General features: G+C 57.2%; 2 protein-coding genes across 6 annotated transcripts in view; both read right to left on the bottom strand.

Moving 5' to 3' along the window:
* Positions 1–4,188: 4,188 nt before the first annotated feature.
* Positions 4,189–13,942, bottom strand: TBC1D24 (TBC1 domain family member 24). 2 transcript variants are annotated; one of them, XM_019468236.2, is made up of 7 exons: positions 12,869–13,942; positions 12,215–12,232; positions 11,581–11,739; positions 10,444–10,507; positions 9,385–9,480; positions 8,943–9,165; positions 4,189–8,573 (listed from the first exon to the last, which is right to left on the bottom strand). In XM_019468236.2, the coding sequence occupies exons 1-7, from the start codon at positions 13,831–13,833 to the stop codon at positions 8,419–8,421; spliced, it is 1,680 nt and encodes a 559-aa protein (XP_019323781.1). In that variant the 5' UTR covers positions 13,834–13,942; the 3' UTR covers positions 4,189–8,418. The 2 variants fall into 2 exon arrangements, with proteins under 2 accessions (XP_019323781.1, XP_019323782.1); XM_019468237.2 differs by lacking the exon at positions 12,215–12,232.
* NTN3 (netrin 3) overlaps positions 13,832–17,605 on the bottom strand; it is a 21,307-nt gene continuing 17,533 nt past the window's right edge. For 2 of the 4 annotated variants that reach the window (XR_002085523.2, XR_002085525.2), the window contains exons 6-7: positions 15,174–15,293; positions 13,832–13,946 (exon numbers count right to left, since the gene is read on the bottom strand). The gene's annotated coding sequence lies outside the window, so the exon portion shown is untranslated. Of the gene's footprint in view, positions 13,947–15,173; positions 15,294–17,605 lie in introns of those variants that run through there. The other 2 variants (XR_008419132.1, XR_008419133.1) reach the window with 1 other exon arrangement.

Here is a 17,605-nt window from a genome sequence, read left to right as displayed (position 1 = left end):
AGCACGCCCCCGCCCCCCGCCCCCCATGTGGCTGAAATCCTAAGACCCAGGGTGACAGTTCCCTCCTTGGGCTCAGGGAGTATGTCATTGATGCTCACTGTCGTCTCATTTTCTGCGCAGGGTGAGGGGTCACACCAGGTCTCTGGGGGGGACTGCTGACACCTCCAGCCAGCACGTCTCAAAGTGAGCTCACCCCACCCCCACCTGCTTCCACTCTGTTATTTCCATTTCGGGCAAAAGACGCTCAAACCAGCAGCCTTGAGTCACTCCACTGCTCACTCTTTGTTACTCACCGAGCCCCGAGCTTCTGCTGCTTCCTGGCCGCTAGCTCTGCCCCGCCACCCCTCCCCGCCCCCCGCCACTGCACCTCCCTCGGATCGGGCCTTCCCTCCTGGCCTGGGTCTCCTCACAGCCTCTAACCGGGTCCACCTGCTCAGTCTTAACCTCCCTCCCCGCAGTGCATTCCTCACCCTGAAGCCGCAGGATCTTTCTAACTGGCACACCTGACCAGTCTCTCCATTCCTGGAATCCTTCCTGTCGCAGGCTGGACCCTTTGGCGGTCCCCTCCCTCTTATCGCCAGCTCCAACCGCCTCCCCCCTCCAATCTCATCCCAACTGCTGCTCCTTCCTCCCCTGTGCCCTGAGCCTGTATCCCTCTCTGCACCAACTGCTCTCCTTCCCTTCTTGCGTAAGGAGTGCTACTCGGATCTTTAAAACACCACCTCCTCCAGGAAGCCCTCCTGATCTCTCTTCCTTCCTTCTCAGACCCTTTCTTCATCCCTCACACTCCATCATTATTTTTTTTTTTCACTCACTACCTCCTCTACTGAGGGTCGCTGTGCCTCTTTTTCTGTATCTCTGATCCCTGGCAGATTAGCTTTAGCACATAAAGCTAATGTTTAGTGGTCACCAAGTGTGTGTCACGGCTGTCCTAAGCCTTTTTAGGGTATTATATAATCCTCATAAAGACCTTTTGAGGAAGATGCCACCATGACTCTCATTTTGTGGACAAGGAAACGGGCCTAGGAAGGTCAAACTTCTTGCCCTGGTCAGCCTGCTAGAGAGGAGTGGAATTGAAACTCCAACTCCTGGCTGGGCCGAGCTGGTGTGGCTTTCCTCCTCCTCTCGTCTCCTCACAGGGGCTCAGGGAGCATCCAGTGATCAGTGAGAAGGCCAGAAGGGACCCAGGGCACTTTCCCTTTGGCCTGTGAGCACCGGGCAGGTGCTCGGGGCTGTGTGGTGTATGACCAGGGACACACGTCTCTGCCTTCCCCCTCACAGCTAGGTCCCCAGGTTGAAATCACAGCATTGTCAGCCCCTGGCCTGTCATTGCACAGTGGGGATTTGCAGAAATAAAGGAAGGGCTTTGGGAAACTCAAGCCAGAAATCCCAATAGGGAGAGATTTAGATAGATGGGGTGGGGGTCGGGAGTGTCCTGAGCCCCCGAGGATTCTAATGAGGATAAAAGGACCCACGGTCCCCACCAAAAGATGGTGGGAGAGGGAAGTCCAATGGAACTCGACAGAACCCTGAAGGAAGGGAGGGGGACAGGTGGGGAGATAAAGACCAGGAATAAATTTCCAAATGATCGGAAAGATTAAATTATCCCAAGGAAGCAATTTCAACAAAGCAAGAAGTGAGTCTGGAGACGGTGGCAGCAGCCTTATCAGGAACATGAGGAAACTGCAGACAACGAAGCCTGTCACACGGCGTGCCTTCTCCCTGGGGACAGTTCCATTCTTCCGAGTCACAGTGACCACATGCCAAAGGCACAGAGCTAAGAGATGTGGCACCCTCCTCTCTTGGCTCGGCTGGATAAGAGCTCCATGTGGCCCAGGCGAGACAGGGGTGAGGTGAAACGGGACCGCAGTAGTTCCACGGGAGGGGAATGAGCAAAGGCCATTTTTCTTCTACAACTGAAAAAAATTAGGGCTTCTATTTGGGGCAGTGGGGCACAGAACTCTTGATCTCTGCATCATGAGTTCAAGCCCCACGCTGGGTGTAGAGCTTACTTTTTAAAAAATAGGGCTTATAAAATGACAAGATTTTTTTTTTTAATAAAAAGTGTCCAGAAAATAAATTTCAGATGTCCTATGGGAAAATCGAGCAGGGTACAACGAGGACCCGACTCCCGCCGCCATCACTGGTACAGGGAGCCCGCAGGCCGGACCTGACCGCTGGGGGATGGTGTGCGGCCAGGGCCTGGCACCCGGCCTGGCACAGGGTTCTCAGAAAGGGTGCCCACAAAGGGGATCGCCTGCCCTGGACCCTCCGCCCGGTCTGGGCTCACTCAGCGTTTGCCTCCACCAGTCGGGGGTTACGACGCCCTCCGACCCTCAGCCACTCGTCTAATATTTATCGAGCCTCTACGGTGTGCAGGCAGCAAGCTAGGCCCTGGCGAGTACAGAATCAAGCACGAGGGCTCTTACCCCCAGGGTCTCGCAATCCAGTGGGCACTGGCTGTGCAGACAACGAGGTCCCGACGCTAAACCAGAACTGTGGTTACTGGACACACAGATGACGGGAAAGGGGGGAGGGGCCAGGTGGCTCGGACGGCCCCCGAGGGGTGATCTCTGAACAAGGTCTTAAGAGATGAAGAGGGCTGGGAGCCGGGGAGAGGCACCACCCGGTTTGTACTGGCCTCACAGAGGACGACAACCACGGGGCACAGGGCAGCTGCCGCACTGGGAGCGGGTGTGCACGTCTGCGTGGACGGTCCCTGAAGTGGCCAAGTGACAAGCAGGCGGCTGAGGAAGGGTACACAGGCGTGTTCCCTGAACAGGCACGCAGATGCCACCAACAGCGGTGACCCCCGGGGTGGGGGGCAACGGCGAAGATGTCCCTCGTGGACATTCCGGGACCGTATTGCTTTTCTGCCCGGTGCACACTTTGCCCTTTGAGAAACTGTGAGACGGGAAGGAATGGGAAGCACGTACCCAGGGGGCACGGGTTTCCTTTCGGGGGCACAACTAGGTGGCCTGGTGGTTGCACAGCCCTGCGAATGTACCACGTGCCACCGAGTTGGTCACTTCAAAATGGTTAGGCTCAGTGTGAAAAAAGCCACTAAAACAAAGCCCTTCCATGGCCACCTAGAGGTGGGGACACAAGCTGGGACACAGCTACCGTGGACCAGGCCCATGAAGGGGCCCACGTGAGGGCAGGTGGGGGGGGGGGGGAGTAGGAGACGAGGGCCCCGGGGAAGACACCGGTCACCGAAGCTGACCCGGCCGAGGGAGGCAGGCGTCTGAAACGTCAGAGGCCAGGGTCTCAGTGTCAGTCACAAAACGGTGCTAAGCACCCTTACGGAAGAAGTTGTTGCCGCAGGGAGTTTGGGGACGTCCCCCAACCGTGGGCCCCAGAAGCCTGTCTCACCCCGTCGCCCATCCAGAACCGCCCTGGACTGGACACCGGCCGCACGGGGACTCCTGCTCAGGGGCTGACGGTCTCGAGGGGAGGGGATGGGGGGGCTGTCTCCGTCCTGGGGCAGGGGCACCCCAGCCTACGAGGGCTGCGAAACCGCAGGCTGTGTAAGGGTCCGAGGCAGCAGAGGAACTGGAAACAGCCCATGCCAGACAGCCGGTAGTGTTGGAGGCCAGTGCAAACCCCGGGCGGCAGCAGGAAAGTGGGAGGGGTGCGGGGGGGGGGGGTGCGGGAAGCGGGGGGCGCCAGGACCCGCACCTGCCCGGTTGCGTTTTTTCTTTAGGGGATACAACTGCACCCAACGGAAACGCCAGGGGTTAGAAAAGGCATTAATGTTGACTTATACAGACTCCCAGATAGAACAGTCTCGTTTTTGAACGAGTAGGACTTTTTGATACTGGGCTTCACGTGTGACAGGGACCCGTGCCATTCTGGACGGAGACTTTGGACCGGGATTCCTGACGGCCACTCCCCTCACTGCTCACGCCGGCGGTGTGCGTCCTCGTGATGGGTGCTGAGAACAAGCGAAAACCAGATCAGGAAGGACTCGGTTCGCTCCGGCCACGGCGGCAAGTGCGGGAGGGGTGTCTCCTAAGGGAGAGAAACTTCTCTCTCAGGATCAGCTAGCGCAGGCTTTGGAAGTCGCCTTCAAGGGAGTAACCCCCCCTCGTGCCAGCTCGCCCTCGCCCTCCGCGACATCAAGGTAGTCACCCCCAGAGATGACGCACCCACGATCCCCCAGACCACTGACACGTTTCACACCAAATATTTCAGCGTAGTGCATTAGCTCTCATCGATTTTTATTTAGGACTCAAATGAACACTGACCAACCACGTTACAAAATCCTTTATTTTCACTCCTCCCAACTTAGACTCCGCCGCAAAGGCGACGTTCGGTCGCCACACGCCAGCGTATTTTCACTTGGCCTCACGATTCTTTGTGACACTCGTTCAGATGCTCCATTTTCCGGCCAATAACCGGCCTGCGCAAGAACGGAAGGTAAGATCACCCACACGACTTCCTCCTCTTCAGTCGTGAGCTCGCTTGCTTTTGCTGAGGTGAGCCCTCTGTGAATCAGCGCACCTCAGCGTGAAGTCGAGCAGGGCCCACTCCCGGCCATCACGCGGCCACGGCGTCCCCGGACCAGACCCGACTTGCAGGCCCCCACGGTCAGCGGTGCTTCTCACCGATGAAATGGCTTCTAGGTGCCCAAACTAACCGGACAACCAGGGAACACGCTGTGGATTCAGCAATCCGAAGCAGGTTTTTGACAGCTGGTGCGTCTCCGAGGCACGTCACGGGTCAGCGTGTCTGCGTGACCGCGTGTCCACTGATTTTGCCTCTTCGGTCGCAAACGCAGTGTTAAATTCCATGCGGCTGGGTCAAGTGAGCACGTCGGCAAGTGTGTGAGGCATTTCGCCTTTAGCAGCGAATCACGTGACACCGCGCCTAACTTCAGGGCACAGTCTGACACTAACCTGATGAAGATCGCAATTCTGTTTTATGCCGGGTTATTTCTGAAGATCCACACGCTTTCCTGCCTAACTTAGACGCTGCAGGGTCAAGCGCTCGTGAGGAGTCCTTGGTGCTCCTGGCTTCACTGGGTAACTTCCCCACGCAAACGGGGTTATTTGGGCGAGGACAACAGTCAAGATGTGAATCCATGTTTGAGACCGGGGGTGTGCTGGCTAATTTATTTTTTTGACCAGTGTTTAGTCTTGTGAATTTTTTCTTAATGTTTATTTTTGAGAGGGGGCGGAGAGGGACAGAGGGAGAGAGGGAGACAGAGAACCCAAAGCAGCCTCCGTGCTGTCAGCGCAGAGCCGGATGTGGGGGTCGAAGTCACAGGCTGTGAGATCATGACCTGAGCCAAAGTTGGACGCTCAACCTACTGGGACACCTAGGCAGCCCTAGTCCTATGAATTCTGAAGTCACTCTGGATTTAATAAAAATGTAAGTATCTATACAAATTAAAACTATTCCTGGTACAGAGAAAGGGCTGTGGGAAAACTCAAGGAATCTGATTAAATCTGTGGTTAAGAGCATTATATCCCAATATTCATCTCTGCTTGGATACGTGTGCTGTACGAGGCCTCTGAAAGCTTGGTAGGGCCCATGGAAACCCGCTGGGCCACCTCTGCATCTCATCCATAAATCTAAAATTATTTAGAATGAAAAGTTACGAAGCCCAAATCTGGTAAATAATAAATACTAAAAGACACTATACAGGCCTTATGGCTTCAGGAAATGGATAAGAAATTTGAAAGCCTAGGATCTTCAGAATTTTCTGCAACAAGTTGCCAGGAGAAACTCAAAAAATTAAGCACCCCGCTTATAAAAGTAGGAAAAGTTGAAATACTAATTTCAATTCAGCAATTAAAACTCTGAAAAATTCATAATACAAATGCCTTACTCTTGTATTATAAATTACTTTTAAAAAACTGACGTTCTGAAGCCCTAAACGCATATAGTCCACTTCAACAAATTAATTTAATGAACTGATTCAAACTATGTTCTGTTTTCTTTTTAAGTTTTATTTAAGTAATCTCTACACCCAGTGTGGGGCTTGAACTCACGACCCCGGGATCAAGAGTCGCACAGCACACTCTTCCAACTGAGCCAGGCAGGCACCCTCAGAATAAACTTTTAAACGTTTCTAGAAAAACGGGTGATAATTCATCATGCAATTCCATAAAAATTGGGCTATTTTTAACATCAAAAGCTAATTCTAGGTAATCGAGAAGAAACAACAAAGAATATTAACAAAACGTGTTCTATTTGGGAACACCTGACATCGCACAACAAGAATAAATAAGAATTAAAAATGAAGGTAATAGTCACATACCTTTTAGTTCAGCAGGACAGCTCGGGAGACAACGTCAAAGTGGAAGAACCTGGGCGCTGCACGTGCACACAGAGACCGCACGCTATAGACAGAGACCCCGTGACTAAGCCATCATCTCCCTCCTGGGCTGGATTTCTTCGAGGGCCAGGTAGGGGCCTCAGAGCAGCCACAGGGACTCCTCCAGACTCACTCACCAGCAAAGAATTCCCCAGGCTCCAGAAGTTTGCAGAGGGAGCCACGCAAACAGTGCTTGGATATACCTCCAGTGGCTTACAGAAGGCGGTATTCAAAGGCCCTCAACACTCCACTGGTGACGCAGACAGGCATCGTGAAGGTGCAGCCTCCTGTGCCCCATTTGGTGGCCCGCCCAGGGGAGCCCCTGGAGGCCCCTCTGGTTGAAGAGACCAGACTTGGACCCTCAGAGTTCATGTAACAAGACCGTGTTTAATGAACACCAAAGTTGCGCCACAGGAGGGCTGGGGCTGGGGGGGCAAGGGCTGCCGTGGTGTGTGTGTGGGGGGGGGGGATGAACTGTGATACTGCCTCCCGGCACCTCTCCACTCACTGGAGACTCACGCGGTCCTCCTCAGAACCTCTGAACAGTCCCACGGGGACAGCGGTGCAGGATGACTGGCCCCTTTTTATGGTTGGGGAAAATGGGTTCCAGGCAGATCCACAGGCTTGCCCGAAGCCACACAGGGCTCCTGGTCCTTCCTCCTGCGCCACGGCGGCCCAGCTCAGAGGAGACTGAACTAGGAGGGCCAGTGCCCCACAGGAGGACCAAGCAAGATGGAGACAGCAGAGGCATCACACGTGGGGACGCCAAGAGGCTGGCTGCAGCCACGTGGGGGCCAGGACCCCAGCACCTGTGGCCCAGGCTGCCAAAGCCTCCAGCATGGTTGCTTGGGTGTCTGTCTGTCTGTCTGCTCCCCCCCTCCCGCCCCCTCCCCGGGTGCCCAGGCCCTCAGGACCAGCTGAGGGAGGGCATGGGGTGGGAGGTCACTCCCCACAGCACCCCCTGGCAAGTCTGCACGTGGTCCCTACAGTCTGCAGGGTATGTGCAGAGCCAGGTGGGGCAGGGAAGTGGGGGACAGGCCGCAGCACGAGGACACCACACTGTGTACCCAAACACAGGGCTGTGAGAGGCGCACAGAGGGGCATGTGGTGAAGGCGCTGTGTGGGAAGGATCTGGGGGGGGGGGGGGGCGGCAACCTGGGGCCCGTGGGGATGGACAAAGACGAGCATGCCACGCTGAGGAGTCTGGACAGGATCCTGGGGCCACTGCAGGGACCGAGGGGAGCAGAGGAGGCCCCCCCTCCCCCGCAGAGAGGAGGAAGGCTGAAGAAACCCCCAGGGGTCTGGGTTTCTCTGGACAAGCCTGTGGAAATGCAGCTGGCGGGTTTGGGGTCAGTGGCAGAGGGCCCGTCCCTGGGCCGTCCTGGGCAGCCTCTCCAGTTGTGAACCCACAGAGAGGCCCCGCAGGAGCGTCAGGCTCTGAAACACGAGGACACATAACGTCCTCTCCAGCCCTGCATCATTCCGGCTCTCCCTCCCTCAGGAGGGGCCCAGATCCTGCCCTTCCCTCTTTCGCCTTGCAGCTCCTGTCCAAGAGGCGGCCACAGGAGGCCAGCACCAGAAGAGGACACTGGGTGAGAAGCCCTGGACAGCGGGAGGGGATATGGACAGGGGGCAGCCGCCAGGGCGTCTGTCTCTCCTGCGGGGCCTTCAGCAGCCCACCAGGTGGCAGCCTCAGGGCTCCGTTCAGAGCCGTGCTAACAGGCCCCAGCAGGGGGCGCCATGGACCCACACTTGCCGGAAGGTTCCTTCTGCCTTTCGGAGTCCCCACCTCCGCACCAAGGGACTAAGACTCAGGGGCTGCAAGATGTAGCCCCTTCCAGGCGTTGGGCACGGGATGCTCCACAGAGAAGCAGGGCCTGAGTCCAAGCAAGTCTGCGTAGGTCTGAGTAGGGCAAGGCTCAGCCAGCTGAGGCCCGGGCACCCCTTCCCGGCCCAGCACCAGAGCCCCAGCTGCACTCACATGCTGCCCACCACACGGAGGGGGGTTCTTCCTTTACTGCCTGCCCCATGAAGAGGGGGCCACTGCCCCACCCCCACCCCACGGTGACAGCTCCGTCCCCACGTGCGCAGGCCTGTCACTGGGTGTCGGGGTCTTGGAAGCCCCAGGCCTCCACGGCAGCGATGAGGAAGTTCTCAGAGCAGAGGGGCTGGTTGTTGAAAGTATCGCAGTGGCCAGTGCGGCCCCGGTTCAGGTCCCCATCGATGTAGAGCGCTTGGCCGCCCCCTCCACCTGTGGGATGCTGGGGTCAGCGTCTGTCCCTCTGTCCAGCACCGCCCCCTAGAGGCTCTCCTCCTGCTCCTCAGCAGCCCCGCTCGGATGGGGACCCCGCCCCAGCCCTGCCAGAGACTTCTCTAAAACCACAGGGCTGGCCTTCAGTCCCCCTGGCTGGGGCCCCCACCGTGCACCCTCCGATCCCCGCTCCCACCCCCGCACCCGCTCCAGCCCCAACAGTCCCGGCTCTCTTCCTCTGCCTGTCCCTCACGCGAGGCACCCGCCACGGCAGGGGCTTCGGTACCCCCCACGACTTCGCACCCATCTCCTGGGCTACGTGACCGAGGGCAGGGAGGAGCCCGGCCTGGAGTGCGGGGAGGCGCCCACCTACGATGAGGCAGTCGTTGCCCCCAGCCATGAACATGGACTCGGTCTTGGAGGGCAGGTTGAAGTGCCGCGCGGACAGGAAGGGCGAGAGGCGGTCGGCAGGGTCCGAGGATGTGGGGCGGCCGAGAAGGGATGGAGCGGCAGCGGCCTCCAAGGACACTGGCTTGGTCAGCTCCGGGTGTTTGATGACCACCCACTCGTAGCGCTGGACCTCAGGCTGCAGCTGAGGGCGGAAGGGCAGCGTGAGTCACAGGCACACGCCCCCCACCAGTCTTTATCGGGGCCCGGGCCGGGGAGCCGACTGCACCCAGCAGACGAGGCTCGCCTGTGCGGTCGATGGATCACAAACAAGAAGGACGTGGGGAGGCACTCTGTGGGGGGAGCACTAGGAGGAGTGGGAGGCAGGGTCTCGTGAGCAGGGCCCCCAGCCGGACTCACTCACCCTGAACACGAAGCACTCTCCCGTCCCAAAGAAGCCCACTTTGCCTCCAAACTTGTTCCTCTCACTCCAGTCTGTTGACAGGTAAGCCCCACACACCTGGGGAGAAAGGCCGGTGGTGTGAGGCTGTGCCCCACCTGCAGGAGCACCCTGGTTCAGAGCCTGCTGGCCCCCCCCCCACCCCCGTGGTGGTCACTGACAGGGGGCGCTGTTGGCGTGCCCGAGGGCAAAGGGTGGAGGTGGACAGTGGGGTGGGGAGGTCGGAGTTTGCAGGGCATGGGGCGGGCGGTGAGGGTGGGTGGGTGGCTGCCTCCGCCATCATCAGCGTGTTTGGGATATTTCTGTTTCCCTCCTTGGCCCTCAAGCATGGGAAGGAGCCCACTTCCACACTCTGACTTTGGGCATCAACCCCAGGGACGCCCCTTACACAGAAGCTTCTGAGAGGTGACCCTGCTCGAGAATGTTCCCTAACCTCCAGCCAGCCAGCAAAGTGCCAACTCGGTCCTTGGAGGGGCTGCAGGCGGTGTGGCTGCAGGCTTGGCCCGAAGCGTCTGACAGTGAGTCACCTGCTAAAGTGCAGACGCCCAGGCTCCTCCTGGAATCCCAGACGTGGAACCCGGAACCGGGTGAGGAACCTACCACTCCCGTGGGTGCAGGTGTGGGAGCCACAGAACCAGGAGCCTCCACCGCGTGCACACGCCGCTAGGATGGGGGCGCGTGAGTTCCGACTTCCCTGGGTGCCTCAGAGCACTTAGCAGAGGACAGGGCCCTGAGAGTCGCCTGTCATGGGTGGAGGCAGGGCCCTGCTCACGGGGTATTTGTGCAGGGCTCGCTCCTTGAAGCCAGGCTCTGTGCCACCAGGCTGCTCAGCAGGGGCCCGGAGCCCCCAGGGAAGCGGGAGGCCCTGGGTGGCTGGGGGTCAGATGGAGAGGCTGGATTCACCTCTCTGTGGAGGGTGGGCTCCACTCTGCGCCCCTAAGAGAAGGAAGCCTGGGTGGAAGCTTCAGGGGGGCACCCCCACCCCTGCCCCAAGGCTCATTAGTGGCAAGGGCCTCTCCTCACCTCCTTTTGCGTGGTCTTGATGAGCAGGAGGGTGGGCTCATGTCCTTCACACTGGAAATAAAACCTGGGGGCAAAGACCACACACGCCAGGCTTCCATCCCACCTCTGGCCACGGCAATCTGGCGCCCACAGCATCTGAGAAGCCCAGGCTGTCTGGGGGAGACGGGTCTGGGAACTGTGCTTCCTCATCTCCTGGGGACCGGGTGTGGTGGCCAAGGACCCGGCAGCACCCTGGCCCAGACATTTCTCAGCCAAGACGGAGCCCAGGCCTGGCAGTCTCAGGGCCGAGCAGTCAGCTGGCCAGGACCGTCAGCGCTGCTGCGATGTGGGGAAAAGCTGCATGACGGACGGCCCTCAGCGGGCACAGCCACGTGTCAGGAGCTTCAGGGAAGCAAAACCCGAGGAACCTGCTCTCGGAAAGCTCACAGGTGCCCGGGGGGGCCTGAGCCTGTGGGACACGGAGTGCACGAGGAGGCTGGACACAGCATCCTGGTGGCACCAAGTGCCCGGAGCCTTCGTGGCATCCCTGGTAGCCCAGCCTGGCTGTCCCACAGCAGGCCTCCCACGCAGCACAGAGGCAGGGACCAGGCGAACGTGTCTTTAGCTATGCTGTAACAGTCACGTGGGCTGGGACAGCTCTGCCTATATCACCTCTGCGGGGTCACCTGTGACCTGAGCCAGAAGCTCCTGAGGCGACCTGCCATCTAAGGCCGACTGGGGCCGAACCTGGCAGAGCTGCCTCGGGAGGCAGGGACACCCTGGACTCAGCTGTGGACCAGCCAGGTGGGGCTTGGGCAGCAGGGGCCCAGGGCCTACAGCCACAGGTCTTCCTGTGCTAGGATGAAGTTCCTGTGTGGGGGTTCCACCTCCCAGGGTCGTCACACCTACACAGGAGCCTGGATCGGTGCTGTGTATTCAGGGCAGCGACCCCTGAAGTCTGGGTGGCAGGGGAGTAGGAGAAGCCCAGAAAAAGGGCTCTCAATTCTAAGGCCCCTGAGGAAAAGGCAGGTAGATCCTGGGGCCCATCCTCAGACGCTACCCACACTTCCGGGGTGTCTCCACGGCTTGCTCCGTCCTCCCGTGTGTCAGGCCCTTGGAGCCCGTGCCTCGGGCCGCTGCCAGGCTCCCGGGTGTTACCTGGTCAGGCTGTACCCGTGCTGCAGCGAGGAGAAGAGCAGGAGGGGCTGGCAGAGGGCAAAGCGCTCAGGGACCCATGACCAGATGTCTCTCATCTCCTTCACACTGACGATCTCTGAGTGGAAGTTCTCCGCGTGCACCGCCAAGTGCACAAACTGCCTGGGGAGAGTGGGGAGGGCTCAGAGTGCAGCCCTGACCACGCCCTGGCCACGCCCCCCGCCCAGGAGAATTGCGGAGCCTCTCGGGTGAGCTGTGCCCGAAGGGGGCTTCTCTGCTATTCCCGAGGAAACGGGACTGGGGGAATGGCGCTGAGCCCTGGAGCCCCGCTCCCATCAGCTACAGAGGGGAGAGCACTCAGCCTGGATGGGGACAGAAGCACGTCTTCTCTAATGAATGGGGACACAGAGTGAGCCAGCTCTGACAAGACAATGCTTCAGAGCCAGCCAAGCACGGACAGGCAGCACGTCTGAGGCAGCTGAGCAGACAGACAGACAGACAGCTTGAAGAGCAGCCAGGGTTTAAGGCAGCATTGCCAAACCCAGCCCCAAGAGCCAGAGAAAGCAGCTGGGCCCTGGGATAGCCAGGAGAGGAGATGGAGAAAAGCCAGGAATGAAGATGTGGTTTCCAGACCTACCTTTTAGAAAGTGAAACACTGAAAAACAGGGGGAAGCAACGGACACAGAGAAGAGGAAGAAAAATAAAACAGACAAGGACAGGTTAGTGGCAAATACTGATGGCCAGGACGAACCTGCCTTTGGCCCAGGAGAAAGGCCTCCACACCAAGGGCTCGGTCGCTCCGAGATGGTGTTGGACACCGCGGGCCCCTCCCAGCCTGGCTCCCCTGGGGCGGTACCCAGGGCAGGGGGACATACCCAGCAGCCGCAAGAGCAGCCGGCAAGGGAGCACAGACCCCAGGTGGGGGACAGAGCAGGGGCTGCTTTAAAATGATCTGAGGCAGTCAGCCGGGCCCACCGCCAGACCTTCTGACTCCACGGTCAGCATCCAGCGTCCATCTCCGCCACCGGCCTTGACCCTGAAGGCAGGACCCTCCCTGCACCTTCTGTACCCGCAGCTGCCTGAGCAGCCTGTGGCTGTAGCCAGAAGGCCCCCTCCTCACTCCCATGGCTTCCTATCCACGCAGGGCTGGCTGCCAGGAGGCAGACCAGGAGCCTGGCAGGACTAGCTCAGGCCCCAGCCCCCAGGACGCATCCCACCTACGCCCTACCCTAGTGGGCCCCTCACCTACCCAGGGGCGGGCCACACCCAAGGCCCCAAGGGGCCTGCCTACCTCTTCTGCTTGACGGTGATGCCTTTCTGCTTCAGAGCTTTCTCGTTGGCCATCTGCAGGAGCTGAATCTCCTTCCGGGAGAAGAGGCGGATGGCGAACGCTTTCTCCAGCAGCTTCTCAGGAGACACGGTCTTGGCGATATCCCTGACGAAGGTGCGAATGTCCTGCTTCACGCTGTCTGACTCGAGCGGCTGCCCAGCCCTCACCTTGTGGAAGAACTTGAGGATCGCCAGCGCCACGCGGTACAGCACCTTGTAGCCTTCCACCAGGAACACGTCGAAGACGCGGGCGAAGTGGCCGAGGGGCAGCTCCCCGAACAGCCAGCGCTGCCAGTCCGCGTAGACCTGCAGGACGTCCTCTGACACGGCCACCATCAGCTTGTGGGCCGCCTGGCAGTACTTGTTCACCAGGTCCCCAAACGTCATGCAGGAGGACTCGAAGGCCAGGAAGCTCTGATCCACCAGCTTCCGGCTGGGGTCGTTGCAGGCCAGGATGCGGCAGGCATTCTCGAAGCACTGGGCCTCGTCCGTGCTGTAGTGCAGCAGCAGGGCCACGACCGCGGGCAGGGCGGGGCAGAAGGACACGTCGGGGAACTGGTTGGCGATGCACAGCAGGATCTTGCGCACGGCATCCTCGCCCCGCGCGTTCAGGCAGTAGCTGGGCACCTGCGTGTTGTCCACAAACTCGGGCAAGGGCAGGCTGCTGCTGCTGTGCTTGCCCACGATCTTGCCCACGATATCGCTGTATACGCTGGCGTCCGGTGTGACCGTGCGGCAGGGGATGTCCCGGATCAGGCGCTGGTACACCTTCCCCCGCAGGGCGTAGCTGCGGGCCCAGTAGCCCTGGCGAGCCAGCTGCTTCAGCTCCTGCGGCTCGGTGCAGCTCAGCTCCTTGGGGCCCAGGTCCTGCACGGCCGCGTCCATCCTGTCTCTGTCCACAAAGCAGTTGTAGCCCGGGGGATCCATGGTGCGGGGCGCCCAGCACGGGGATCCCAGGCTGCCGGGAGAGGCACGGAGCAGCTAAATCCCCCAGCCCCCTCTCCTAGGCTTTGCTGCTGACCTCTTTGCCATCCTGTACCCTGTCGGATTGAAAGTCAGGCTTAATGTACGCATAGGTTATATATTAACCATATACGACAGTTCACATTTATTTTTTTAAATTTTTTAGATGTTTTTATTTATTTTTGAGACAGAGAGAGACAAAGCATGAGCAGGGGAGGGGCAGACAGAGAGGGAGACACAGAATCCGAAGCAGGCTCCAGGCTCTGAGCTGTCAGCACAGAGCCTGACGCGGGGCTCGAAATCACAGACTGTGAGATCGTGACCTGAGCCGAAGTCGGACGCCCAACCGATTGAACCACCCAGGCGCCCCGAAAGTTCACATTTTAAAGAGCATGTTTTTATTTTCATTCCTCTATGAAGTATTAGAAGGGCTTCTACTTAAAATAAGTGGAGGGGCACCTGGGTGTCTCAGTCGGTTAAACGCCTGACTGTTGGTTTCAACTCAGGTCATGATCTCGCGGTTTGTGGGTTCGAGCCCTCCGTCAGGCTCTGTGCTGACAGCTCGGAGCCCGGAGCCTGCTTCGGATTCTGTCTCCTCCGCTCTCTGTTCCTTCCCCTGTTAGCTCTCCCTCCTGCCCTCTCTCTCTCTCTCAAAATACACAAACATTTAAAGAAAAACAAGATGAGTGGATATTTTGAGAAGTCACTATGAACTCTGGAGTAGAACTTCTTTTCATGCAGTTACTGGAGTAGATCACACAGATTCTGAGTAATGAGAGCCTAAGGCTCAGATCCCAGAAGGGCTAGGCCAGCCAGATCTTGCTGAAGACAACTCTCTGCCGGGTGTGGGCGGGCCCCCCAGCCCTCCTTCCCCCCCCAACACCGGGGCGGGGGGCTCGCTGGACAAGAGCACCCCAGCCAGTTAAGAGCTGCCCAGTGTCTACTCCCTAAGGCTCCGGGCCTCTGCAGCTGCGCCGAGCACGGCACCACACAACTGCTCTGCCCCACCGGCCCTGGGTCAGAAGCCACAGGCCAGCCCTGAACTTTCTAGAAACGCCAGCTGAGTTTCAGGTAGGCCTTCCAGAGAAGACTTGCTGTGGGGGAGTAAATGGGAGGGCTGAGAAATAAACAGAAGGTGTCACTGCTTCAAAATTAAGACATTTCTGGGTCCACAGGAGCCAGAAGTATCACACTGGGGGGTCTGGGGACTGTCTCTCCATTACGGGAAACTAGTGAGATCCAGGCGGACGTTGCACACAGGGAAGGTGTGCTGACACACCCAAGAGCAGCGTGTGCCCACGCACCTCAGACTAGCCTTTCCGCCTGGGACAGTACAGGGTCCAGAGACGTCATAACGGTTTGCTTCAGCAAGTTTCAGTGGATGGCCAGATCATTCCAGTTTCTCCTGCATCTGTAATATTCATCTGAAAATACAAAAAGGAAATAATACCTTAAAAACGTGGAGTGGATGGGGCGCCTGGGTGGCTCAGCTGGTTAAGCGGCTGACTTCGGCTCAGGTCATGATCTCGCGGTCCGTGAGTTCGAGCCCCGCGTCGGGCTCTGTGCTGACAGCTCAGAGCCTGGAGCCCGTTTCAGATTCTGTGTCTCCCTCTCTCTGACCCTCCCCTGTTCATGCTCTGTCTCTCTCTGTCTCAAAAATAAATAAACATTAAAAAAAAATTAAAAAAAAAACAAAAAAACGTGGAGTGGAAATTAAAGAATTATAGCCTAAAAGCTGTATATGTGAGAAGCCCCTTGGTGCAGTGTGGTTTTTCTCACTGTGGGAAAACATATGTAGAATTACCAGGGTAACCGTCTCTGAGTCTACGTAACCGTGGCAGGAAGTGCAGTCACACTGTGCCCTCACCACCACCCGTCCCCACAACTCTTTCGTCTTCCCAGCTGAAACTCTGCCCCCAGGACGCATGGACTCCCCCTCCCCCAGCCCCTGGAGCCCACCCTTCTCCTTTCTGTCTCTACCAAGGCAACAACTCTAAGAATCTCACAGAAGTGAAATCACACACATTTGTCATTTTGTGACTAGCTTATTTCACCGAGCATACTGCCTTCAAGGTTCATCTAGGTTATTTTTTTTCAATTTTTTAAAATGCTTATTATCTATTTTTGAGAGGGAGAGAAAACAAGTGGGGGAGGGGCAGAGAGAGAGAGGGAGACACAGAATCCGAAGCAGGCTCCAGGCTCTGAGCTGTCAGCACAGAGCCCCATGAGGGGCTCGAACCCACGAACCATGAGATCATGACCTGTGCTGAAGTCAGACACTCCGACTGAGCCACACAGGTACCCCGATTCATTTACGTTTATAGCATGCATGTATCAGGATTTTTTTTTTTAAGATTATTTTTTAGAGCAGCTGCAGGTTCACAGAAAAGTTGAGAGGAAGGTACTGAGATTTCACACATACCCGCTCCCTCGTCAACACCCCCCAGGGGAGTGGGGCATCTGGTCCAGCTGAGAAACCTGCATTAAGACGTCACCATCACCTAAAATCGGCAGATTCGTGAGGGTCTGCTCCCGGTGTGCATTCTAGGAGTTTGGACAAACGTGTAACGACACATATCCTCATTACAAAATCATAGAGAGTAGTTTCACTGCCCCAAGATACCTCTGCACTCCACCTACGTGTCCTGCCCCCCCATTTACCAGAATTTCATTCCTTTTTATGGCCAAATGATACTCCATTGTGTGACCAGAACACATTGTGCTTACCCACTCATCTCTGAGTGGACACGGGCTGCGGCCACCTCCTGGCTATTCATTGTAAGTAACACTGTGAACACCGAGTGCCCGGGTCTGGTGGAGTCCCGGCTTCTGGCTCTTTTGGATACGTATCAGTTGACACTGCTATTTATTTTTTTTAATGTTTACTTATTTTTGACAGAGAGACAGAGCGACCGTGAGTGGGGGAGGGGCAGAGAGGCAGACACAGAATCTGAAGCAGGCTCCAGGCTCTAAACTGTCAGCACAGAGTCCGATGTGGGGCTTGAACCCACAAACTGTGAGATCATGACCTGAGCTGAAGTCAGATGTTTAACCCACTGAGCCACCCACGTGCCCTGACAATGCTCTTTTTTTTTTAACTTGTTTTATTTTTTATTTTTTAAAATCTACATCCAAATTAGCTAGCATATAGTACAACAATGATTTCAGGAGTAGATTCCTTAATGCCCTTTACCCATTTAGCCCATCCCCCCCCACAACCCCTCCAGTAACCCTCTGTTCTCCATATTTAAGAGTCTCTTCTGTTTTGTCCTCCTCCCTGTTTTAATATTATTTTTGTTTCCCTTCCCTTGTGTTCATCTGTTTCGTCTCTTAAAGTCCTCATAGGAATGAAGTCATAGGATATTTGTCTTTCTCTGACTAATTTCGCTTAGCGTAATACCCTCCAGTTCCATCCACGTAGCTGCATATGGCCAGATTTCATTCTTTTTGATTGCCGACCAATACTCTGTTGTACATTCTACCACATCTTCTTTATCCACTCATCCATCCATGGACATTCGGGCTCTTTCCATACTTTGGCTATTGTCGATAGCGCTGCTATAAACATTGGGGTGCATGTGTCCCTTCGAAACAGCACACCTGGATCCCTTGGATAAATGCCTAGTAGTGCCAGTGCTGGGTGGTAGGGTAGTACTATTTTTAGTTTTTTGAGGAACCTCCATACTGTTTTCCACAGTGGCTGCACCAGCTTGCATTCCCAGCCCCATCACTGCTC

This window comes from Panthera pardus, unplaced genomic scaffold, assembly GCF_024362965.1.
Source record: "Panthera pardus isolate Hobbes unplaced genomic scaffold, ASM2436296v1 HiC_scaffold_4, whole genome shotgun sequence".
Lineage (NCBI taxonomy): Eukaryota > Metazoa > Chordata > Mammalia > Carnivora > Felidae > Panthera > Panthera pardus.
Note: the sequence above shows the minus strand (reverse complement) of the source record. Positions and strands in the feature narration are given on the sequence as shown.